Genomic DNA, 26,725 nt, shown 5'->3' with positions numbered 1-26,725 from the left:
TCTTCTTTGGAGAAATGTATATTTAGGTCTTCTGCCCATTTTTGGATTGGGTTGTTTGTTTTTTTAATATTGAGCTGCGTGAACTGCTTATATATTTTGGAGATTAATCCTTTGTCCATTAACTCATTTGCAAATATTTTCTCCCATTCTGAGGGTTGTCTTTTCATCTTGTTTATAGTTTCCTTTGCTGTGCAAAAGCTTTTAAGTTTCATTAGGTCCCATTTGTTTATTTTTGTTCTTATTTCCATTACCCCAGGAGGTGGGTCAAAAAAGATCTTGCTGTGATTTATGTCGAAAAGTATTCTTCCTGCATTTTCCTCTAAGAGTTTTATAGTGTATGGTCTTACATTTAGGTCTTTTATCCATGTTGAGTTTATTTTTGTGTATGGTGTTAGGGAGTGTTCTAATTTCATTCTTTTACATGTAGCTGTCCAGTTTTCCCAGCACCACTTATTGAAGATACTGTCTTTTCTCCATTATATATCCTTGCCTCCTTTGTCATAGATTAGCTAACCATAGGTGCATGGGTTTATCTCTGGGCTTTCTATCCTGTGTACTATTAAAACTCGGTGGTTACGGCATACTACGAATTAATAGCTTTAGCTATTTGGGGTCTTTTGTGTCTCCATACAAATTTTAAGATTTTTTGTTCTAGTTCTGTAAAAAATGCCATTGGTAATTTGATAGAGATTGCATTGAATCTGTAGATTGCGTTGGGTAGTTTAGTCATTTTCATGATATTGATTCTTCCAATCCAAGAACATGGTATATCTCTCCATCTGTTTGTGTCATCTTTGATTTCTTTCAGCAGTGTCTTTTAGTTTTCTGAGTACAGGTCTTTTACCTCCTTAAGTAGGTTTATTCCTAGGTATTTTATTCTTTTTGTTGCAGTGGTGACTGGGATTGTTTCCTTAAGTTCTCTTTCTGATATTTCGTTGTTATTGTATAGGAATGCAAGAGATTTCTGTGCATTAATTTTGTATCCTGAAACTTTACCAAATTCATCAATTAGCTCTAGTAGTTTTCTGGTCGCATATTTAGGATTATCTGTGTATAGTATCATGTCATCTGCAAATGGTGACAGTTTTACTTCTTTTCCAATTTGTATTTCTTTTATTTCTTTTTCTTCTCTGATTGCTGTGGCTGGCACTTCCAAAACTATGTGCGTAATACTGGCAAGAGTGGACATCCTTGTACTTCCAAAACTATGTTGAATAATAGTGATGAGAGTGGACATCCTTGTCTTCTTCCTGATCTTAGAGGAAATGCTTTCAGTTTTTCACCATTGAGAATGATGTTTGCTGTGGGTTTCTCATATATGGCCTTTATTAGGTTGAGGTAGGTTCCCTCTATGCCCACTTTCTGGAGAGTTTTTATCATAAATGGGTGTTACATTTTGTCAAAAGCTTTTTCTGCATCTATTGAGATGATCATATGGTTTTTATTCTTCAATTTGTTAATATGGTGTCTCACATTGATTGATTTGCATATATTGAGGAATCCTTGCATCACTGGGATAAATCCCACTAGATCCTGGTGTATGATCTTTTTAATGTGTTGTTGGATTCTGTTTGCTAGTATTTTGTTGAGGATTTTTGTATCTATATTCATCAGTGATATTGGTCTGTAATTTTCTTTTTTTGTAGCATCTTCATCTGGTTTTGGTATCAGGGTGAAGGTGGCCTCGTAGAATGAGTTTGGGAGTGTTCCTTCCTCTGCAATTTTTTGGAAGAGTTTGAGAAGGATGGGTGTTATCTCTTCTCTGAATGTTTGATAGAATTCACCTGTGAAGCCATCTGGTCCTGGACTTTTGTTTTTTGGAAGATTTTTAATCACAGTTTCAATTTCATTACTTGTGATTGGTCTGTCCATCTTTTCTGTTTCTTCCTGGTTCATTCTTGGAAGCTTATACCTTTCTAAGAATTTGTCCATTTCTTCCAGGTATTCCATTTTATTGGCATAGAGTTGCTTGTAGTAATCTCTCATGATCCTTTGTATTTCTGCAGTGTCAGTTGTTACTTCTCCTTTTTCATTTCTAATTTTATTGATTTGAGTCCTCTCCCTCCTTTTCTTGATGAGTCTGGCTAAAGGTTTATCAATTTTGTTTATCTTCTCAAAGAACCAGCTTTTAGTTTTATTGATCTTTGCTATTGGTTTATTTGTTTCTATTTCATTTATTTCTGCTCTGATCTTTATGATTTCTTTCCTTCTACTAACTTTGGGTTTTGCTTGTTCTTCCTTCTCTAGTTCCTTTTAGGTATAAGTTTAGATTGTTTATTTGCCATTTTTCTTGTTTCTTGAGGTAGCATGGTATTGCTATAAACTTCCCTCTTAGAACTGCTTTTGCTGCATCCCCTAGGTTTTGTTTGGATCTTCATGTTTTCATTGCCATTTGTCTCTAAGTATTTTTTGATTTCCTCTTGATTTCTTCAGTGATCTCTTGGTTATTTAGTAACGTATTGTTTAGCCTCCATGTTTTTGTGATTTTTATGTTTTTTTCCCTTAATTGATTTCTAATCTCTTAGCGTTGTGGTCGGAAAAGATGCTTCATATGATTTCAGGATTCTTAAATTTCCTAAGGCTTGATTTGTGACCCAAGACGTGATCTATCCTGGAGAATGTTACATGTGCGCTTAAGAAGAAAGTGTAATCTGTTGTTTTCAGATGGTGTGTCCTATAAACTTCAATTTAATCTATCTGCTCTATTGTGTCATTTAAAGCTTGTGTTTCCTTACTAATTTTCTGTCTGGATGACCTGTCCATTGGTGTAAGTGAGGTATTAAAGTCCCCTACTATTATTATGTTTCTGTTGATTTCCTCTTTTATAGCTGTGAGCATTTGCCTTATATATTGTGGTGCTCCTCTGTTGGGTACATATATATTTATAATTGTTATATCTTCTTCTTGGATTGATCCCTTGATCATTATGTAGTGTCCTTCCTTGTCTCTTGTGACATTCTTTATTTTAAAGTCTATTTTATCTGATATGAGTATTGCTACTCCAGCTTTCTTTTGATTTCCTTTTGCATGGAATACCTTTTTCCATCCTCTCACTTTCAGTCTGTATGTGTCTCTAGGTCCAACATGGGTCTCTTGTAGGCAGCATATTTATGGGTCTTGTTTTTGTATCCATTCAGCGAGCCTGTGTCTTTTGGTCGGAGCATTTAATCCATTCACACTTAAGGTAATTATCAGTATGTATGTTCCTATTACCATTTAAATAATTGTTTTGAGTTTGTTTTTGTAGGTCCTTTTCTTTTCTTGTGTTTCCCGCTTAGAGAAGTTCCTTTAGCATTTGTTGTAGAGCTGGTTTGGTGGTGCTGAATTCTCTTAGCTTTTGCTTGTCTGTAAAGCTTTTGATTTCTCTGTCGAATTTGAATGAGATCCTTGCTGGGTAGAATAATCCTGGTTGTAGGTCCTTCTCTTTCATCACTTTAAATATATAGTACCCTCCCTTCTGGCTTGTAGAGTTTCTATTAAGAAATCAGCTGTTAACCTTATGGGAGTTCCCTTGTATGTTATTTGTTGTTTTTCCCTTGTTGCTTTTAATAATTTTTCTTTGTCTTTAATTTTTGTCAGTTTACTTACTATGTGTCTTAGCATGTTTCTCCTTGGGTTTATCCTGCCTGGGACTCTCTGCGCTTCCTAGACTTGGGTGGCTATTTCCTTTCCCATGTTAGGGAAGTTTTTGACTATAATCTCTTCAGATATTTTGTCGGGTCCTTTCTTTCTCTCTTCTCCTACTGGGACCCATATAATGCGAATGTTGGTGAGTTTAATGTTGTCCCAGAGGTTTCTTGGGCTGTCTTCATTTCTTTTCATTCTTTTTTCTTTATTCTGTTCCATGGAAGTGAATTCCACCATTCTGTCTTCCAGGTCACTTATCCGTTCTTCTGCCTCAGTTCTTCTGCTATTGATTCCTTCTGGTGTATTTTTCATTTCAGTTATTGTATTGTTCATCTCTGTTTGTTTGTTCTTTAATTTTTCTATGTGCTTGTTCTTTAATTCTCTAGGTCTTTGTTAAACATGTCTTGCATGTTCTTGATCTTTGCCTCCATTCTTTTTCCAAGGTCCTGGATCATCTTCACTATCATTATTCTGAATTCCTTTTCTAGAAGGTTGCCTATCTCTACTTCATTTAATTGTTTTTCTAGGGTTTTATCTTGTTCCCTGATCTGGTACATAGCCATCTGCCTTTTCATTTTGTCTCTCTTTCTATGAATGTGGTTTTCCTTCCACAGGCTTCAGGATTGTAGTTCTTCTTGGTTCTTCTGTCTGCCTTCTGGTGGATGAGGCTATCTAAGAGGCTTGTGCAAGCTTCCTGATGAGAGGGACTGGTGGTAGGTAGAGCTGGGTGTTGCTCTGGTGAGCAGAGCTCAGCAAAACTTTAATCCTCTTGTCTGCTGATGGGTGGGGCTGGGCTCCCTCCCTGTTGGTTGTGTGGCCTGAGGCGACCCAGCACTGGAGGCTACAGGCTCTTTGGTGGGACTAATGGCGAACTCTGGGAGGGCTGATGCCAAGGAGTACTTCCCAGAATTTCTGCTGCCAGTGTCCTTGTCCCTGTGGTGAGACACAGCTATCCCCCACCTCTGCAGGGACCCTCCAACACTAGCAGGTAGGTCTGGTTCAGTCTCCTGTGGTATCACTGCTTCTTCCCCCTGGGCCCTGATGCACACACTGCTTTGTGTGTGCCCTCCAAGAGTGGAGTCTCTGTTTCCCCAAGCCCTGTCAAAGTCCTGCAATCAAATCCCACCAGCCTTAGAAGTCTGATTCTCTGGGAATTCCTCCTCCCATTGCCAGACCCCCAGATTGGGAAACCTGATGTGGGGCTCAGAACTTTCACTCCAGTGGGTGGACTTCTGTGGTATAAGTGTTCTCCAGTTTGTGAGTCACCCACCCAGCGGTTATGGGATTTGATTTTGTGATTGCGCCCCTCCTACCGTCTCACTGCAGCTTGCTTCTCCTTTGTTTTTGGACGTGGGGTATCTTTTTTGATGAGTTCCAGTGTCTTCCTGTCGATGACTGTTCAGCAGTTAGTTGTGATTCTGGTGCTCTCACAAGAGGGAATGAGCACTCGTCCTTCTACTCAGCCATCTTGAACCAATCTCTCCCATAAATTACATTTGTAGTTAAAAAGTGTGGCAGTGATAATAAAATTTGGATCTCTACGAAACTAAGTGTAAATCTTAACTATATGGATACGCTCTAATCTTTTACAGCCCCAATGACCTATATCAGGAATTTTGTATGGAATTTACCTATCTGTAAAGCATAAGGGGAAAACTTCAGTGCTCCATCCAAAAGAGATGGCCTGATCTCAGCTCCAGCCATTTGTTGCCATGGGGGAAAACAGACAGCTATGGCCAGATTTTAAGATTTCTTTTCATGAAATCAGAAATACAAATTTTTGTGTGAAATATGCCAAGTTGTGAAAGATGACAGTGAAGTTTTGAAATTATCCTTAGCTTACTTTCCAGTTTATGACTTCTGCTAACAAGGAAACTAACTTGTGGAGCATAATGGATTAGCATGCTTCTCAGCTCTCGTTTGACTGGTTTTTATCGATATGTAGTCTAGGGATTTAATTATCTTCCTAGCTTACTGTTCTTGTTTTTATCAGTTTCCTTAGTGTAGACCAGTGGTTTTCAATCAGGGGCAATTTTACTCCCCGGGGGGGATATTTGGCAAAGTCTGAAAATATTTTTGGTTGTCACAACTTGTAGGAGGATGCTACTGGCATCTAGGGATTAGAGGACCTGGGGTACTGCTAAATATTCTACATTTTCACAGGACAGAATCCAACAACAAAGAATTATCTGGCCCAAAGTATCAATAATGATGAGATTGAGAAACCCTGGTATAGGCCATGTTTTTATCCAGGTCTCTCCCTCCCTTCCCTCCTCACAGGACAGAATCCAACAACAGAGAATTATCTGGCCCAAAGTATCAATAATGATGAGATTGAGAAACCCTGGTATAGGCCATGTTTTTATCCAGGTCTCTCCCTCCCTCCCTCCCTCCCTTCCCTCCTTCCTTCCTATCTTTATTTTAAAGAACGTTTTTTCCAGATTCTCTCTGTTTTTCCCTCATTCCATAATCTTATTCAGAACCTTTAGGTTGGTAGTTCTCATTTTCCAAATGCAGAAAAATAGTCACATGGGAGTTTTTAAAAATGAAGAGTCCCAACCCCCACTTGTAGATATGCTGACATGCAGATCTGGGATGGCCCAAGATTCTGCATCTTGAAAAAGCTCCCAGGTGATTCTAAGTAAGACCATCCTTGGACCACAGTTAGAGAAGTAGTGAGATAATCTTCGTTTTCATAATCTCTGGCCCTATGCTTTTCTTCATTTTTTCAGTCCTTTATTAGCTGAACATCTCAATTATATCCTGTTGCTTTTATTAATCCCTTAAGATAGACATAGCTTTTAGTAATTATTTATACTTTGGGAAATAAGTAAATTTAAATGTATTATGGACAAAGAGTTGAGAGTATATATAATCGTATGTGGTCCTTACGAGTTATCCAAGTAGCTGGATAGTATATCTTATATCTTAGAGTTTTTTCCCCAAATTTCTAGTCTCTTCCCCATTTTTTGTCATATACCATATGTCTTCCCCATAAGACGTTGGTTGATAGTGGTTCCCTGAAAGTAAAAGATTAAAAATTTGTTTTTTTAAGCATATGAACTTTGACTGGGGGGGGCATGGACTATTACAGCTGAAAATGTTGAAAATAATCCATGTAAGTGATTTCTTGACCACACAGATGCATACAAAGTGTTACAAAAGATTGACTCTCAGGAGATACTGGTTTATGCTATGTGCTTGTTCCATGAAAGCAAAATGGTGAGTTATAGGGTCTGTAAGAGCTATTCCTCTAAATACTGATTGGTACTTAGGAAAACTGCATGTTTATGCCCCTGTAAGTACCTGCCTTCAGAGGCTTCAATTCATGTCCGATACCTACGTGTTATAATGTATTGAATTCAAATCACAGGACTTTGATAGGTATTCAAATGTCTTCTTGAAATTTATAACTAGGATGATACAGGCAATGATTGGGTCATTTATCAAGGACTGTTCTCTGGTATGTCATTACCAAATGTAAATGTCTGTCTACACAGATAAGACCACTTACAGTCGTATATTGTTAGTATACTAACCAGCTTACCATCACGAATCCTGGATAACTTTGCTATCCAACTTTGGTTGCTTCTCATGATAATCCTGAAGAAACTATTTTTGAGAAAACTGAAATTCCATGTTGATAGCATGTGCTTATGCCACACTAAACAGATATTAAAGTGGCTCTCAGATGGCCTGGGGAAAGGGTCATAGCCTTTCCCTCATAATTTTCATCAAATGCCTTCCAACCTACTATAAAATAAACATGAATAACTGTTGCATTGAGTACATGTGTTTTCACATGTTTCTTTAAGGTCTTCCTCTATGAAAGCTCTGGTGCTGGCACTGCTAAACAGGCCACTGAACTTGAAATGATGGAGCTGAGAGTCTCCCACCTCTACCGTCTGGAATCTCAAGCAAGCCAGTTCACCCTCTGGAACTTTATTTCCCTCTGTTTAAAATGAGATCAAACTTGCTGTTTTGTGATGCCCCTTCCGGTTCTAGGAGGTTCTGTTAGGTTGTTCACAACTTGGATATCAGAATGGTGAATTGATGATGGTCATTTGAGGCAGGAGAAGATCACAGCTTTTCTCTGTATCCCCACCCGTTCCCCAAGGATGGGTCAGGGTCAAGGGCAAGTACATTTCCCGTAATTCCAGCCACAAAAAGAAACCCATGCTGACATACCTGATTCAGAGATACTAATTGGGCCCTAAGATTAGGGATGCAGAGTGACCCTTTTCTGGATTCTATTTCCAGAGTGTGGTTCTTCCACGAAGCTGAAGAGGAAAAAACCTTCTTTTTGGCTTCTCCCTGTTCATCTCTCTTTAGACTCTCTCAAGGTTAGAAGTGGCAGGCTACCTGCCCTCCACTACTGTACTTGGGGTGCTGCTTTTTGGAGGATGCCTGACCTGCCTCTGTCATCTGCCTAAGGCTGGGTTGACCCTTGGCTGGAATTGTTTTCTCTAGGAAACTAGCCTAGCTCATTGGGGTTGGAGGTGAAACTTAACATCCTCTGTGTTTCCCTTAAAGGCTTTGTTAGACAGTGGTGGCTGTAGTCATCACATTAAGAAATGGAACCAGTTATAGAAGGTCAGCAAAACATTCATTCATTTAGTTGTACTCTTTCCCTTTGTTCAGTAAGCACTTACATAACACCTACTGTGTGCCATACAGTAGAAAGCTTAAATAAGTTCTAAGCACAAGAATCCAGAAATGAAACAAATTAATATAAAGTGTTTCATTATATTGGGCGTGGTCTCTTGATCTTTATTCTCTGTGGTCATATCTATAAAGGGAAACTATTTGAATCTAAAAGAGAATTTCTAATTCTAACTGGGGACCCAAAGAAAATGCCATTAAAGGGTAGAAATTCTCTAAAGGGAAGCTTAGAGGCTTGTGTCATCCCCTTCAATTACGGAAATTAAAAATTATTATGGGGGCTTCCCTGGTGGCGCAGTGGTTGCGCGTCCGCCTGCCGATGCAGGGGAACCGGGTTCGCGCCCCGGTCTGGGAGGATCCCACATGCCGCGGAGCGACTGGGCCCGTGAGCCATGGCCGCTGAGCCTGCGCGTCCGGAGCCTGTGCTCCGCGACGGGAGAGGCCACAACAGAGGGAGGCCCGCATACCACAAAAAAAAAAAAAAAAAAAATATTATGGAGGTTAAAAATTGTGTTTTACCTGGTATGTGACTTAGGACCACATCATCCATTTGAAAATCATAGCATGAGATTGGCCTTCACCCAAGTCAGCAGTGAAGAACTGACTCCTGGTCAAGGCATCTGTTCTGGGATGACAGCCGTAGGCCACCCTGTGACCCCAGACAAGGCTTTTCTAACGCTAGCAAAGCCATCAGTGAAATCCATCATCAACGGCAGTGTCTGTTCTTCAGAACTACGTATAGGAGCGCTGACATCACAACATGCTAGCAGACTTACTTTTAAATGAAGGGAAACCTATCTTTGGAACAGAAGCAGAATCTTAATAGGAAAATGGAGAACCATATGTGAGAAGAAATAAATAACTGTTTTTGTTTAATCTCTTTATTGTAAATGTGACGTTACTTTAAAAATAGTGACTTAAATGACTTAAATGTGAATTGCGACCCCAAAGAAAAACTTGCAGAAATGGCCCAGTTATCCATCCTTCTTGAACTACTTAAATCCTCTCCAGAAGACAGCTCATCTTCCAGCTTTGCTGGAGAAGGGCCAACTCATTTCCATCCAGGTCTGTGGTTCAGTCTCATATGTGAAAGAAAAATACAGATGATAAGGAATCACTGAAAATAAAAGGACATTTAATGTTTCCTTCTTCTAAAAGTTTCTTTTTAACGAGTTAGCTTCGTATTCACAACTTTCTTAAATTCTTCCTTGGACTTTTTTTTTTTAATGCAGCTAAATGCTATAAATTTGAAGAGTCCTTTGCAAGCTAAATGGAAAGCATATTCTTTTAAAGATGCTTTTGTTCAGCCTGCTGTGCTGAGCTAGGTTTGAGAGAGTCACCAAAAGCTTTGGAATTTACACTGTGGCAGAATACCAAAGGAAAAAAGAGCAGTTTGTCTTCTCAACAGAGCTGAGAGGTCAGACCTGGGCGTCGGCCCTACCCTGGCATGGCTCCGCTGGCCACCAGGCAGCTGAGAGGTCTCCTCTCCAGCAGTGACCTGTACCTGCCAACACCAGACATCATCAAAGGGCCTCAGGATGTTCCTGCACGAACCCTGTGTGCAAAGAGAGGCTGGAATGAAAACACGAGAAGCGAATGCAAGAGAATCACTTATTCAAAAAAGGCCATTTAGTTTGGCTCAGCCTGTATCCTGAAGCGATCCCAGCCTAGAAAAATAATTTTTTTTTTCAAGTCCATTGGCTACTATTAATTCTTAATTTTGACTCATTCTGATGATGTCAGTGGAATAAAATGTGGAGTAATATTTATTGAAAATGCATAAAAGCTATCAACATTGACGTTTGTTTTCTTTTTCCTCGGACCTATTTAATTTTTGACCCCAACTTAAGTGGGAACCTGTTAACTCATTAACATGTCCTCATTCTACTCATTCTTTTTTTTATTAGCATTAGCTTCTAACATGAGGATTTTTTTCAAATTCTGCTGGCCAGCTTTGTCTTACATTTGTAAAATGTTCTTAATACTAGTGATAGTATTTAGAAATACAGAATATTTTCTGTGTTATACCAGTTGTGAAAAATTGTGAAAAATGTCTTTGTATCAGTTCATGGGATTATCATTTTACATCTGGTTTTCTGCTTCACCAGTTCTTTTTCTTCCGAAGCAATTTTAATCATTTTTAATCATTCAGTTATAATCACAACATTGGTAGTCTCAACTAAAACCTCGTTGGTTTACTTTTCAGCTAAATAAAGTAAAGCATTGCTTAAAATTTGATTAAAATTAAGGTGATTGTATATAGAAAATGCTGTTAAATAAAAGCTTTTGAAAGAATAATTATAATGTGGCTCTTAGTAATTATTTTATAGGAAGAATGTTGAGCTAAGGGAGATGAAATAATTTGAAGAAAATTGGTACTGGAGATAAAACTGTTCTATATCTGTATATTTTTTCATTTCACTGCATGGTTTTTATGTCTTATGTACACAAATACTAATCATTTAAAAATTTCTGAAATTGAATTTAGGCAAATTCCTTGGTTGCATTAGAATTCTCAGACAACTTCCAAATTGTAAGGTCAATTGTAAGGCTACAGTTAAAGGGACCAAGCTGAGGAAACCATTGCAGTGAAGTAGCAACAAATGCTAGGAGGAAAGAACAGGATAATTGAAACATATGTAAAAAATAATGTGCAGACAAACAGGAATGCATTACATTTTGTATGTTCTTTGAGAGCTTATGAAAGACGTCTTCGGTTGAAATTTTTGTGAAGGAAAATGACATTACCCAGTGTAAATACCCTCATCATACATCTGTTGGGTAAACTCTTATTTTTCTATACATAATATTTCTTAAGGTAGATCCTGCTTAGCTGACTTGCCAGTGTGAGGAGGTCTGCTCGGGACCATTCTTCTGGGTTTTCTAACCAGCGTGTGCTCTAGCATCTGACCAGCTCTTTTTGGACTGAGCCTATGGAGAATCACGCCAGGACTGGGGAAGACACAGTAAATTAAGCTGGGTGCCGTAATCTATTTCCAGGTCACTGCCTTTTGCCTCTTTATCATACCTTATTCACCCCTTGACCTTGTTAGAACAGTCATGTTTCTTCATAAAATATTCTTAATGAGACTATTTACCTTGCATACCCAGTGAGATCATGCTTCATGTAATAAGTTCTCTGCTCAAACATATGCCAAGAAGGCAGCTCTTGCAGCTATTAAAGAATTAACTTTTTCACTGAGAGAAGGACCTTTTGCTGGACAGCCACAGCTGTCATAGTGCTCTTCTTCTTCTTTTAAGTAGATTGTAAAACTAGAAGGAGCTTTTCTGTCTTCTTTTTGCTTATTTGCTTGTGTTTTGTTTTACATTCACGCATATATCAATCTTGAGCACAGCATCATTATTCCCAAAGAATAAGAATTCACAAAAGCAAATATATTATCTGTATTTTCTAAAGAATGCTCATTTGATTTTTAAAATGTATTTATTCAAACTCAGAACTCAGCTATCATTTGCAATGGAGCTTAGGAACCTTATTTTTTTACCTAAGAATTCTGCTTTATTGATGATGCAGAAATAAAATAAGATCATACATGAAGTTTAGCTGAACTAATACTTATAAAAGATGACATTGGGGTTGGTACATTGATTAATCCATCTCTACTAACCATTTCAATATTCTTGAACATAAGAACGTGATTTTTAATCAGAAGGAGTAAGTTCTTCCCCCAATAAGTCCTGTTTTTTTAGTACAGACTGGTTTGATTTCTGCCTCCTTTGATTTCTTCTGCCATCAGAGTTAAGGTGTCAAAACAAGGAGCAAAAGCAAAAAGACTGTCTCATCTGCTACAGCAACAGCCCCGGAGTACACAGGGGTTGACTGTCCTGCCCAGGGAATTAGTAGAGAAAGCATCCTGTGTATTGGTACCGGTTGTTCTGTGCCTCCCATTAAAAAAGGCTGCTGATCTTGTTACTAGAGGTGATCCAATGGCAACCTCGCTGATAATCTAGAAAAGTCATTAGGGCTGAGGGTCCTTTTCGTACCCCCTTTGACCTCCTGATTTGACGCACTCTGCACATGTGATGGGGTTTCTCTGTTCTGTTTTTCTATGCCCTGACAAAAACTCACCTTCTAACTCTGCAGACCATCCTTGTGACCCCGTACAAACCACTTTACCCCTGTGTACTGGTGCTAACAATAGTACCTACCCACAGGGCACTTATGAGGACCTAAGTAGGATAACATTTTTAAAAGATGCTATCATGCTGGACATACAGATTCTCAATTATTGATAGCCTTTACTATGAACTGTTTTCCCCACTTAAAAAAAAAATAAGGTAATCTCAGGATTAGGAGAAACCACAGGCCCATTTTCAGTACAGACCTGAGTTCTGTACCTTAAATGGTAAAACTGAAAGAAAAAAAAAAAAAAAAAGGGCATGTGAACACTGAGGATAGGGTAAAAGGGAACATATAGAACTTTAGGAGTTTCTTCCATGGCAGTGGATGTTCTCCCAAGCCTGCATTCAGTGATCACAGTATTTGCCCTTGGAGTATATTTTGGAAAAATATTTCTAAAATTATCTCTTACCACACTTACAAGTTAAGGGATTTATTCCTGTTTTTGAGACAAATATGAGCCAGAGAAGTTCCACTCAGACACATGGAAGGCTGGAATGTACATTGGAGGTCGTATTTCCTTCCCTTGTAGGGCTACTGGGTCTCAATAACTCATTTCATCATCCTTCTCCTGCACGGCAGAATTGCACTCAGGCAAGCAGGGAACCTGCCTACTTATTACTTTAGTGTTTTTAGAAAAGAATATTACATGTTCTTGGCAGTCATGCATTCCAGGCTCTCTCCATAACACATTCCAGAAAACTTGCAGGAAATTCTCCTTATGTCTCATCTAAATCCCTGCTTCTGCCCTTTAAACCCTTTAGATCTTATCTTGACCTCAGTAGAAATAGAAAATAGATGCTCACTGTGATTTGGCAAAGGCTTGTCAAGTTTTTGAAATTGCTCTTTGGTTTCTGATATCCCTCACTTTCTACTCTAGAATAACTCAATCCCTGTCTTTTTTCACTTATTATTTTTTTTCCCCATAAACATTTTTGGTCCAAAGCTTTGGGGATGGAGCGTTCGTCATTTTGTTGCTCCCTTCTGATACTCCCTGGAGGTGTATATCAGCGCAGCAGTGGCAAGGCCCAGGTAGGGGGTGTTCCGTGTAGTAAACCCACTGTCCACCCCACCTGGCCGTGGGGTGCTGGCTGCCGCCCTTGCCCCACCACTGCCCGCGGTTCTTTAGAAGTGACATCCAAAGGAGCTCTGGAATTACAATGGCTCAGCCCAGTGGCATTCTCTCTTGTTTAAACCAGCAAAGGTTTCAACAGAAGAAAGCACTGGAAACTTTCTCCATTACCCAGAGGCTATCACCAAGAGACCATTTCTCAGACATTCTGTTTCCTCTTCTCCTGAGTTTCTTACTTGGTTTAACGCAGTCCCAGCCTGGCCAGACCTCGAAGACATACTGCCTCACCTTTAAAACTCTGGCCAGAGATGGAACCCTCCCCCTGACACATCCACCCATGTACAGACTTTCCTGAGTCTGACTGGCAGTAAAAAAAAAAAAAGGGAGGAGAAAATGTTGCTAAGTATTAGAGGAGAAAAAAAAGAACCTAATTACAGAAAAATATAAAAGCCATAAAAGCAATCATGTTAATCAGCCATTTAGCCCAAGAAGTATCTCCTAGGCAGCTGCTGGCTTTGCCCCTTTCTGAGTCCCTGTCTCCAGCAGGGAAGGTATCAGAATATGTCACAGGGGGTTGTCTTCCAGAACCTTGTCACTGTCTCTGCAAAATCAGCAGACCCCTATTCTATCTCCCTCAGATTCCCTTGAGTCTGTGTTCAGATTTAGCTTCTGGTCTGAGGGACTCTCCTCTCGGGGCGGTGGCGGAGGGGCGGTGGTCAGTGGTGCTTAACATTGGGTGGATGCCCACACAGGGAAGTGACCGCTCCACGTGGACCCTCAGTGTCGTTTGAATCACACCAAAAACAAACCAGGGCACAGTGGGAATTAACACAGAGGGATACAGGAAAGTGGAGGCACTCATAGAAAGATAAACCAATGTCTCCCTGCCATTGTTCACTCACCACATATATAGTCAGGAACACTGACCCCAAACTTGTCATAGCCTGTTTTATAACCCTAATTGCTTCCTTATGTATTGATCCAACTTCCGCGAGGTTGTAAGCTCTTGTCTGGGCTCAGATGATCTTATTCAGCATTGTGCTGCTCACAAAACCAGGGCACTTTCTGCACAATGGGTGAGGATTAGTTACTCGCTAAGTAGTAGATAAGTGTATTCAAATGTATTCTGTAGCAATAGCAACAAAATTATGTTTGTTATAGCTATAGAGATATCTATGGTTATCTCTATACACACATTAAAATGTAATCTGTGGAGATCCACTAATCTGGAATGTCTTTTCCCCCCAAGATTTATTGAGGTTATGATTGACAAAAAATGATACATATTTAACATGAACAATGTGGTATTGTGATATCAATATGCCTATGTAATGATTACCACAATCGCGCTAATTAATGTGCCCATCACCTCACACAGTTACGCGTGTGTGGGGGGGTATATGTGTGTGTGTGTGTCGTGTGGAATGTCTTAAAGTGGTCCAAGGTAGGGTTTGAGTTTGCCTTAGCTGGGTCCAAGGTTGGGTTTGATTTTGGTTTTTATACTAATAAAATCAAAAATGCCTGTTCATTTGTTAAATTATGTATATTAACGTGAGAATGTTTAGGGATACCTTTTAAGACACCCAGTATTCAAGTTCTATTACCACTCAAGGAGATTTATAAACAATTGGAATGCCACTTCCTTATTATCAATTGAGAAGCTAATTATTTATTCATAAAGCAATGTGCCCCTGACCCTCACCCCAATTCTGTTAGTGTGTATGGCTTTGAGAACCGTAGATGTTCTTTTTCCTATTAGAAAAAATGAGAGAGGTTTTGCTGCAAAACCAGTTAAATCTGTAGGAAGGTGGCATTCCTTCCTTTGATCTCATGACACAGAAATACTTGGTTGTTCCACTAACTCTCAGTGTCTTCTTCCCCTGGCAGGAGAAGGGGAGAAGTCGTTCAGATAAAAGGGATGAGGAAAATAGGAAAGCATGATTAGGAGGAGAGTGGCAAGAGAAATGGGCTATGAAAGAAAGAGGATGGGGTGGGTGCTATTATTGTCCTGTAGGTTTAAACCAGTAATTACCTTTGGCCGGGAACAGAAAAATACATGTTTTCATATAACCTCAATATATCCTCACTAATATTTACTGCCAAGACCTAAAATTTCAACACATGACACTAAGCATTTCTAAAATGACAGGATTCTCACTTTACATCTTTCCAGTGAAATTTTATAGTTGAAAAAGCTCCCCATCAGTCTTTTATTCTACTCTAGATGGAAAAAAAAAAAGACGTTGTCCCAATGACCCATCTCCAAGTCTAAAGAATCTGTAATTTGAACACACTTGAGAAAGATAGTGATGAAAGTACCAGGAGAATCCCGGGCATCTCATCATTTTACTGGGGGATGCAGAAGCGGTGTATGTCATTCCTAGCCTGCCGTCATTCTACCACACTGGCAGTTTGTCCAAAGGGTATGTAGCAGACCAACTCGGCCTCAGGAGACAGAGCAAACCAAAAAGGAAGTTGGGCCATGTTTCAGGGCCTTTTTGAATCTTGAGACCCCGTTGGGAATTTTTCACAATTTTTATAGGGTCCCACCAGATGCTTCCTGCTTGCTGTCCAGCTTATCATTCTGGATAGGAAGCGGGGCCTTCCCATTGCACAGCTCCTGGGGGAACAATTCATGGGGAATCTATAGCATTCTGTCCCCCGGCAGTGCCAGGAGAAAGTGGCTGCTAAGATGCTGCTAGTAATTAAGGGCTTGACACCTGGGGGCAGCTGCTAAGCATATACTGTTTCTATAACATCCAGGTAGAACACGTGAAATTCCTCTAGGCTCACGTGGGGCTGGGAGACATTCACAGTCATATTAATACATACCACACACACATACACACACATACACCCTGCAACTGTGGCTGGTAGGTGAGAAATGAATTGTGTCTCTGGGCCACATGGGAACATGAGTTCCCAAGCCCAAAGGCCATTAACTCCATGTTAATTTAGTAAGGTGGTAGGTAGTGATAAGACCCCTAATTTATGTTCACGGATGCTTTGCATAATGGAAACATGCTCATGAAGTATCTTTGGCCAGAGATTTTCCTGTGTAATTAGCACACATCTTAATTATACACTTGGATTTGAAGCTGGTGCTAATCTTAAAGTATTAAAAAACAAATTAGATAAAGAGAAAAGGATTAGAAGAGAGACTGCATAGCACAGAGGTTAAGAGTGTGGGCTCTGAGCCATGGCCCAATTCAAAAACTAGCCCTGGGGTTTACCAGCCCTGCAACCTTGAAGAAGTACTTCCTGTCTCTGTGCACCTGTGAAATGGAAATAACATTGCCTAATCGTAGGGTCATGGTGAGCACCGGAAGGCTTAAGACCACTAGAAATTGTTTTGAACTGTGTTTGGCACATAAGTGCTCCATAAATTGAGCTTATTATTATTTTAGTTGTGGCATTTTTTTTTTTGTGGTACGCGGGCCTCTCCCATTGCGGAGCACAGGCTCCGGACAAGCAGGCCCAGCGGCCGTGGCTCACGGGCCCAGCCACTCCACGGCATGTGGCATCTTCCCGGACCGGGGCACGAACCCGTGTCCCCTGCATCGGCAGGGCATGGGGTTTCCAGCATTGTAGCTTTCTGGTCTTTGAGTGGAGCTGGGTCTTAGCGTTGACATGGAGATATCTGGGACAGCTCTCACCGATTGATATCACGTGCAGCTGGGAGGTCTCTGTTGGTCCAATGTCCTGAACTCAGCTCTCCCACTTCAGAGGCTCAGGCTTGACACCCGGGCAGAGCAACACAACCCTATCAGCCACACGGCCATGTACATGGGGAGTTTCTTGCCTTTTGGGAATTCTGAGGTCTTCTGCCAGCATTCGGTAGGTGTTCTGTAGGAGTTGTTCCACTTGTAGATGTATTTTTGATGTATTTGTGGGCAGGAAGTTGATCTCCATATCTTACTCCTCTGCCATCTTGAAGGTCCTCCTGTGTCCTTCCTTGTTCCTCTTTTGGTGCTTTCTTGTAAACTCTAACATTTACAGTCCCCAGTGGTGCTGAGGTTTTCCTATGCTCAGTTTTGTTGGCTCGTCAGGCAGACTGAAGCTCCTTTCTGCTCCTGACGCCAAAAATCCTCCTTGATTTTTTTTTTTAAATTTATTATTATTTTTTTTTTTTTGTGGTACGCGGGCCTCTCCCATTGCGGAGCACAGGCTCCGGACAAGCAGGCCCAGCGGCCGTGGCTCACGGGCCCAGCCACTCCACGGCATGTGGCATCTTCCCGGACCGGGGCACGAACCCGTGTCCCCTGCATCGGCAGGCGGACTCTCAACCACTGCGCCACTAGGGAAAGCCCTAGTTGTGGCATTTTCAGAGTAATAACTCTGCAGGTGGATCATTACACAGTAGAAATTTTGAAAAGGAATAATAACAATTCAGAAATTTTATCCTGAAATGTCAAACTTGCCTACATTTCCTGCACAGAAGTAAATTAATAATTCACATATGTAATAGTTTGTTAAAATGTGTTACAGTTTGAAAATGAAGTGTCAACAAACATTTATTGAGTACCCATAAGGGTCATGGAAAATGATGTTACAGGAGCACATAAGACATTAAGAACTTTCAGGAACTTTAATTTTAGAAGGCGGCGTGTGTTAGAAAGAGTATAAAATTTTCAAGCATTTTAGAAGGGCTACTTTGGGTAATATGATTGTTATGTAACTGTACTCTTTTAGAAAAAGATGCAGGATGAATACAGTTGGCTGAAGAATCTGAACACTGAAAATATTTATTTTCTTGAGCTATTTAAGGAACTATAAATAAATACTCAATTCCAAGTGTCCCTCATATATTCATAAAATTAAATGTAACTGAAATGCTAAACATAATATTCATAATCTGCTCAGTCGGTTGTGCTACAGGCTACAGCCTTGTGTATCAATGCTAGAGAAAATATTAAGCATTCTTCTTCATGATATTTCATAGCATTGGCCTTAAATCAGCCATGAGAATAGACACAGCATTACAGATCAAAGGCCTAAAACAAGTATGAATTTTATAATTAACTTGCAAGCAAATATCATTTTTAATAAAATTTGAGACTATCACCCTTGTCTATTTCTCATCAATCAAATGATGGTTATCATCAGAAGTAGTCTTATAAAGAATAAGGACATTTTAATGAACTGGAATAGTTTTAATATCTGCAAAATTATGTGAAAGGATGGAAGTAGCATTGAAGCACTATTTCAGATGTTAATAATAATTTTCAACATTGTTTTTAGTTTTCTTACCTGTTGAGCCCTCTGTGAGATAGGAGAGGGAAACACTGTCATTCTCATTTTTCGGATGAATCAGTTGAGGCTTAGAGATAAGTTTATGTGACACAGAGGCAGTTAGTTCCAAGTATCTGATTCTCCAAATGACTAATCTGTGCTATCGAGATCTTCTCAAGCTCTTATAGATAAAATCATCCATTGACCAGCATTGGGGATTATCTGCATGTTTGATTCTTTTCTTCTCCTTCTCTGTTTTGCCTAGTTTTTGAGGCATTTAGTGATTATTTTTTTCTTTGATTCGTTCACTCATTCATTCATCAGAAGCATCTTGGTCCCCTACTGTATGCTCAGCACTGCTGAGCAGTACTTTGTCAGCCACTCCCTATTAGCATACTACATGAATAGGATACATCTGCTTTTCATTCAGGCAGTTCTAAAACTCAGGTTTTTCTGCCTCTTTCATTGAAGGAGACAGTCCATGAGAAATGAAATGATCTGAAATAATTGAAATTTTTAAATTGTTTTGCTAATTTCAAACTTCTTAAAGATAGGAATTATATCTTGTTCATCTCTTAAGCCCAATTCCAGTATTTTATGAATGTGTGGCAGGTATGTCTGTTGTTGGATAGTGGCTTGTCTTTTATCTGAATCAGTGTTTCTGTGATGCAAGTGGTAAATGTAATATTAATGGCCATACTTACAAGCATGAATGGTTATTTTGAAAATCAAATTAATCGGTGTGGCATAGCCCTACTTTGTGTTAAATTCGTATCCGGTAAGTTTCTCACACATGTTAGAGCTCAGTTGAAGGTGTCTGGTACTTCAAGAATTTTAAAATAAATTCCTCAATAAAATGGAATACCTTGCAATTGCAAAGTAAATTATTACCATAGCTCTAAGCTCAGTTTGGCACATCTGAGCTTTCTCTGTCCTTTATCCATTTATTCATTCATTCTCCCATCTTCCCCATTATCTATCCATCTCCCCATTAACCCCATCCACCTGCCATCCATCCCCCAATCCTCACATCTACCTCCCAATTCTCCCTTCCACCTCCCCAGTCTTTCTTTCCCCATATCTATTGTAAGAACCCTCAAGAGAAATGTGAATGAAAAGCAGTTGTTGTTACACTATTTACAGTAGCCAAAACATAGAAACAACCTAAATGTCCATCGATAGATGAATAAAGATGTGGTACATATATACAATGGAATATTACTCAGCCATAAAAACAAATGAAATAATGCCATTTGCAGCAACGTGGATGGACCTAGAGATTATCATACTAAACAAAGTAAGAAAGAGAAAGACAAATACCATATGATATCACTTATATGTAGAATCTAAAATGTGACACAAATGAACCTGTCTATGAAACAGAAACAGACTCACAGACATAGAGGACAGACTTGTGGTTGCCGAGGGGGAGGGGGGATGGGGGAGGGAAGGATTGGGAGTTTGGGATTAGCAGATGCAGACTATTATATATAGGATGGATAAAAAACAAGGTCCTGCTGTATAGCATAGGGAACTATATTCAATATCCTGTGATAAACCATAATGGAAAAGACTGTACAAAAGAATGTATATATATATATATATAAGCAGAAAGCTTTTTTTTTTTTTTTTTTTTTTTGCGGTACGCGGGCCTCTCACTGTTGTGACCTCTCCCGCTGCGGAGCACAGGCTCCAGACGTGCAGGCTCCGCGGCCGTGGCTCACGGGCCTACCCACTCCGCGGCACATGGGATCTTCCCGGACCGGGGCACGAACCCGTGTCCCCTGCATCGGCAGGTGGATTCTCAACCACTGCGCCACCAGGGAAGCCCTTGGACATATTTCTTGACCCTTCTGGTCTGCTTCCTCTTTATAAAATGAGAATCGTAATAGTACCTAGTCATAAAATTGTTAAAGTGGTTAATTTATAAAAAGCATTTAGGACAGTGTCTGGTATCAGAAAAATATTGAAAAGGGGCTATTCCTACTAGTATAACAAGACATCCTTAGAGGAAAAGGACGCTTTAATCAATATAAGTCAATATTTGCTTGCAATTTACCTCATGTAAGGTATGCCAAACATAATCTTTTTTTAATTCTGTTTTTGGTGTGGTGCCACTTATTGATTTATTTATTTAATTCCAGTTTTCCTGAGATAATAATCGACCTACAGCACTGTATTAAGGTATACAGCATAATGATTTGACTTACATACGATATGAAATGATTATCCCAATCAGATTAGTGAACGTTTGGCATCTCATATGGATACAAAATGAAAGAAATAGAATTTTCTTTCTTGTAATGCAAACTCTTAAGATTTACTCTTAACAACATTTGTATATAACATACAAAAGTGTTGTGCTTTAGATGGTATTTATCATGCCAAACATAATCTTAATTTGCCCTGTTTATAATTTTTTTTTTTTTTTTTTTTTTTTTACAGCTCGGAAGTCCAAGAAGTTGGGGAAGTTAAAAGGGATTCACGAGGAACAGTCACAGCAGCCTCCACCTCCCCCACCCCAGAGCCCAGAGGAAGGAACTACATACATTGCTCCCGCGCAAGAGCCCTCCGTCAACTCAGCGCTGGTTCCTCAACTCTCCACAATTTCCCGAGCGCTCACACCTTCCCCTTCCATGGTCCTTGAAACCATCGAACCCGAGATTGTGTATGCAGGCTATGACAACTCCAAACCAGATACAGCCGAAAATCTGCTCTCCACCCTAAACCGCTTAGCAGGCAAACAGATGATCCAAGTCGTGAAGTGGGCGAAGGTAATTCCAGGTAGGATGGCCTCGCGTTTCAGGGTCTGCGTCCTGAACTAGGCACGTCAGGGCAACAGAGCATACCGTATGCAGCAGTGCGATTGAGTTTGCTATCTGTTCGATCCGGACACCCAATTTTTTACTCGATGTCAAATGTGTGTATCAAGTGTGTAGAAGAAAAATCTGGTGAATGTGCTCATTTCTCTTGAGAAGTTAGAGTTAAGGGTTCTGTTGTTAATAGAACATACCCATTTCTTAGGTTGAGGATTGAAATGGAAAGTTTCATTCCAGTAATATTAATAAGGCAAAACACATTCTAGTCATCAAAGCAAGAATTGAGCCCATTATTAGCAGCTCATAGCCAGGGCTACTTAGTCTAAGCCCTAGACCAGGTAAATCAAGACACATATACACTACTATACATAAAATAGATAACTAATAAGGACCTGCTGTATAGCACAGGGAACTCTACTCAATACTCTGTAATGGCCTATATAGGAAAAGAATCTAAAAAAGATTGGATATGTGTATATGTATAACTGATTCACTTTGCTGTACAGCAGAAACCAACACAAAATTATAAATCAACGATACTCCAGTAAAAATTAATTTTAAAAAAAGACCTCTCAGGTAAGCTGTAGGGGCCTCTGAAAGAGTCTCTCTGAAAATAGCTTACCTCCATAACCCTTTAATTTGTCCTTGAAATTCCTACTTTAGTCAGTTTTTTATCCTGTGGCATTTTATTAATAAGGCCCCTATTAATCTACAGAAACATTGCTCAGAATTGTGATCACATTGTCCCAGTTCATTCATCCAAAGCAGTTTCTTAGATGCCCTGTGGTCAACCAGCAGCCATAAGACAAAAAACTGGGGAAAGCTCTGATGACTGACTCTTTGAAGGGGAGCTTGCCCAGGTGAAACTATATACAAACAGAAGAATACCCTGGTGCCCCTGGGAGTACAGAGGGTGAGAAAAGAAACAAAAGAAGGGCCTGAGGCCCAGAAAGGAAGACTGTGGGTAAGGCAGGACAGCATCAAGGATGCTTATTCTGCCTCAGAGGTCTCTTGAAGTCTGGCATTATCACAGCCTAGGGGAAGCAAGGAATAAGACTTTTTCAATCACTGCAAACTCATGTAAAGTAAAGTCTTCCACCAGTATTGCAGATATGCAAGAGTTGACGTCATTAAATTATCTTTTATTTTGAAGTTATTCACCGTGAGTAGGATGAAGCAAGTGGTACAGGCGAATACAAATTCTTTCAGTCTAACTAAGGGTTGTAGACCACCGTCCACAATGAAACTCCCAGAACATCTTAGTTTTTTTTGCCCTGGCAGTTTACCCTCATTGAGAATTTAAGGTGAATTTAACATGAAATGTTGAACAGGACCAGGTCCATGATAGGTGCTCTGTAAATAACTGTGGAATTGATTTGAGTCAGTGAGAGAAAGGGGGCAGTTTGGGGTTGCCTTACGAAGCTTCTTCCTGGAATGTACTTAAATGCTAAGTGTATTTCTGTGATGAATTGTTCTCTTCTTCAGGATTTAAAAACCTGCCTCTCGAGGACCAAATTACCCTCATCCAGTATTCTTGGATGTGTCTGTCATCATTTGCCTTGAGCTGGAGATCGTACAAACATACAAACAGCCAATTTCTCTATTTTGCACCAGACCTAGTCTTTAATGAGTAAGTACCTATTAATTAGCCTTCATAAAATAAACCGAGGAGTTATTTGCTGTGCTCTTTTATGATTTCTAAACAGATGTACCTTTGTGAAAGAATCCACTGGTACGTTTTTTAAGAGTTAAAAAGCTATCATTTGAGAACTTAAAAATTACTTTTTTTACAAAATTATAATGCACGTGTCTGAGTATATATAAATCAGTGTATATAGATCTCACGTGATAGTATGTGGGAATTGTCCCAAAGAGTGATGATCCAATTGGCTCCCCAAACTTGATTGGTACAAAGCCACAGTTAATAGAAAACAATCTCTTTTGGTATCTACTCCAGTTGGGAAGACTGTCTAATTTCTAGGAAATGTGAATGTATAAAGTACCAGTTTTTGAGCACAGTCATATAATGATTCTTTTGTTAATAGTATACATCTGCTCAGTGTGTTTTCATGACAATCATAATTACCCTTTTCTGTGATCATAAGAGAAGCCAAAATGTTCTTCTGTAGTGAAACATTTTTAGGTTTATGATGCATTTTAAAAAGATTGAAAGAATAGTACTAGATTTTTCTTTGGCCGTGAATTCCTCCCTATGTGAAGTTTACATTTTAATATTGTTTGCATCCTACATTAGCACATTTCGTGCATGTTTATATCCAGCCATGCTTCTTTGTAATTGTTGGGTCAAGAAATAGATAAATTAAAAAGGAACATTTGAATGATGATAGTAACCACAGCCATATTCTAACAGATGGCTGTCTCTCAAGATATGAAAATAGGGGTTTTTCAATAGGGAAGGAAGCAGATGAGAAACAGATGGGTGATAAAAGAGAGAAAAGGGACGTGAAAGATTCAAAGTGGACATGCAGTGCCAAAATACCTAAATTGTCCCGGTAGTAGTTGCCCTGAGAGTATCACTTCACCCAAATACAGTGGACCTCGGAGGCAGTTTTAGTCCAAGATAAATTAGGAGCATCTGTTGTTGGTTCTTGGGGTGACCGTTCTTTGGGCAATTAGACCGAACAAATAATTCTACTAGTGCATAAATTTTCTTCATGCTTCAGAAGCATGAAGTGAGGCCAAACAACTGACAGGCACATTTTAATTTACTTGTTTTCCTGAATAATCAGCTGATATTATTAAACAGTAAGCCTGTTTTTAAAGATGGTCTATAAACCAAAAGGAAAACATACTTGGATTCCCTGGCGGTCCAGTGGTTAGGACTCTGCACTTACACTGCCGGGGGCCTGGGTTCGACCCCTGGTCAGGGAACTGAGATCCTGCAAGCTGCTCGGTGTGGCCAAAAAAAAAAAAAAAAAAAAAAATGGAAAGCATATTAAGGAGGTTCTTTGTTTTAAGAGGACATGTGGGTAAATATGAATCTCTGTTGGTGCCATCCGGAGTGTCTCCTTTAGATTTTGTTTTAATAGAAGATTCATTTAACCTTGTTCAGTGAATCTATTGATTCTTTGTAATAAAATACGTATAATATGAAATTTTCCACTTTAACCATTTTTAGTGCACAATCAGTAGCATTAATTGCACTGACATTGTTGCACCACCATCATCACTATCCATCTCCAGTACTCTTTTCATCATCCCAAACAGAAACTCCGGACCAGTTAAGCAGTAACTCGACATCCTCCTTTCCCCCAAAGCCCTGATAACCTCTGGTCTGTGAATTTGCCTATTCTAGATATTTCATATAAATGGAACCATATAATATGTGTCCTTTTTTTTGTCTGACTTATTTCACTTAGCATAATGTTTTCAAGGTTCATCTTTATTGTAGCATGTATCAGAATTTCATTTCACGGCTGAATAATATTCCATTGTACGTATGTATAGACTTGACCTCATTGTTCGCAGATTCTGTAGTTGTGCATTGGCCTTCTGGCACATTTATTTGTAACCCCAAAGTCAGTATTTGTAGCACAGAGAGGCCATAAATTTGAGGTACACAGCATGTACATTTCAGCTGAGACTCTGCCTTCTTGTTTCAGCCCTCATAGTGTAAACAAGTGTCTTTTCCACGGTCTATTTAGTGCCATGTTTTTTGCATTGTTGTGCTTTTTGCTGGTGATTTCACTGTTTAAAATGACCCACAAGCAGAGTGCCAGAGTGCTGTATAGTGTTCCTAAGTGCAGGAAGGCTGTGATGTGCCTTAGGGAACAAATACAGGTGTTACGTAAGCTTCTTTCAGGCATGAGTGACAGTGCTGTTGGCTGTGACTTCAATGTTAATGAATCAATAATATATGTTAATAAGGTGTCTTTAAACAGAAATACACATAAAACAAGACTGTGTATAGATCAACTGATGAAAGTGTTATGATCAGTGTCTGCTACAACTTTATAGGATATAATTACCGTACTTATTTTTACCAAATAAAGAGAATTGATCACATTTTGTTTATCCATTCACGGATACATGGGTCGTTCCTGCCTTTGGCTGTCATGGTTAATGCTGCTGTAAACATTTGCATATGAGTATCTGTTTGAGTCCTGCTTTCATTGCTTTCGGGTATACACCTAGCAGTGGAATTGCTGGGGCATGTGGTTATTCTACATGTAACTTTTGAGGAACCACTGAACTGTTTTCCTCAGCAGTTGCACAATTTTACATTCCCACCCTCAGTGTACAAATTAAAAAGAGCAGCAAGAGTTCCAATTTCACCACATCCTTGCTAACACTCATTTTCTGTTTTTTTGTTTTGTTTTGTTTTTTGCTTTTTTTAATAGCTATACTAGTGGGTATGAAGTATTGGGGGGGTTTTTTGGTTTGTTCTTCTTGAAATATATTTGTCATATAACATCGTGTAAATTTAAGGTATACAACATGTTATTTGACACATTTATATATAATCTGACTGCCGTTGCTGCAGTAGTTAGCACCTCTGTCGCATTACATAATTATCATTTCTTTTTCTGGGTGGGAATAACTAAGATCTTGTCTTTTGGCCAGTTTGTTTATTATAATATGGTATTGCTGTCTATATTCACTGTATGGTGCATTAGATCTCCAGGACTTACTTGTCTACTGGTTGCAACTTTGTCCCCTGAAGCGACATTCCTCCTCTTCCCCCATCCCCCGGCAGCCAACATTCTATTCTCTGTTTTCTCAATCTTGGCTCTTTTAGATTCCACATATAAGTGATATCATACAGTATTTGTCTTTCTCTGCCTGACTTATCTCATAGTAGGTGTGAAGTACTGTCAGTGTGGTTGTGATGTACACTTCCCTAATGATTACTGGTGGGGTGCATCTTTTCATAGACTTTTTGGCCATTTGTATATCTTCTTTGGAGAAATGTCCATTCACGTCCTTTGCCCATTTTTAATTAGGTTGTCTGTCTTTTGTTCCTGAGTTGTAGGAGTTCTTTATGTATTCTGGATGGTAAACTCTTATCAGATATATGTGTATTTCTCCCATTCTGTGGCTTGTCATTTCACTCTCTTGATAGTGTCCTTTGATGTACTTTTAAAATTAAAGTTTTTCATTTTTTTTTTTTTTTTTTTTGCGGTACGCGGGCCTCCCTCTGCTGCGGCCTCT

General features: G+C 39.4%; 1 protein-coding gene and 1 non-coding gene across 3 annotated transcripts in view; both read left to right on the top strand.

Annotated features, from left to right (window-relative positions):
* The window catches only part of NR3C2 (nuclear receptor subfamily 3 group C member 2), a 384,333-nt gene that overhangs the window by 289,419 nt on the left and 68,189 nt on the right, over positions 1-26,725 (top strand). For both annotated transcript variants that reach the window (XM_028491751.2, XM_024126638.3), the window contains exons 5-6: positions 21,180-21,518; positions 23,039-23,183. In XM_028491751.2, coding sequence (XP_028347552.1) covers positions 21,180-21,518; positions 23,039-23,183 — 484 coding nt within the window. The remainder of the gene's footprint in view (positions 1-21,179; positions 21,519-23,038; positions 23,184-26,725) is intronic.
* Positions 24,373-24,445, top strand: TRNAV-UAC (transfer RNA valine (anticodon UAC)). Its single transcript has one exon. It is a non-coding gene; the product is annotated as a tRNA-Val (tRNA).

The sequence above is a fragment of the Physeter macrocephalus genome, chromosome 7 (genome assembly GCF_002837175.3).
Source record: "Physeter macrocephalus isolate SW-GA chromosome 7, ASM283717v5, whole genome shotgun sequence".
NCBI classification, from domain to species: domain Eukaryota; kingdom Metazoa; phylum Chordata; class Mammalia; order Artiodactyla; family Physeteridae; genus Physeter; species Physeter macrocephalus.
The sequence above is the reverse complement of the archived record's forward strand: the minus strand, read 5'-3'. Positions and strand labels throughout refer to the sequence as shown.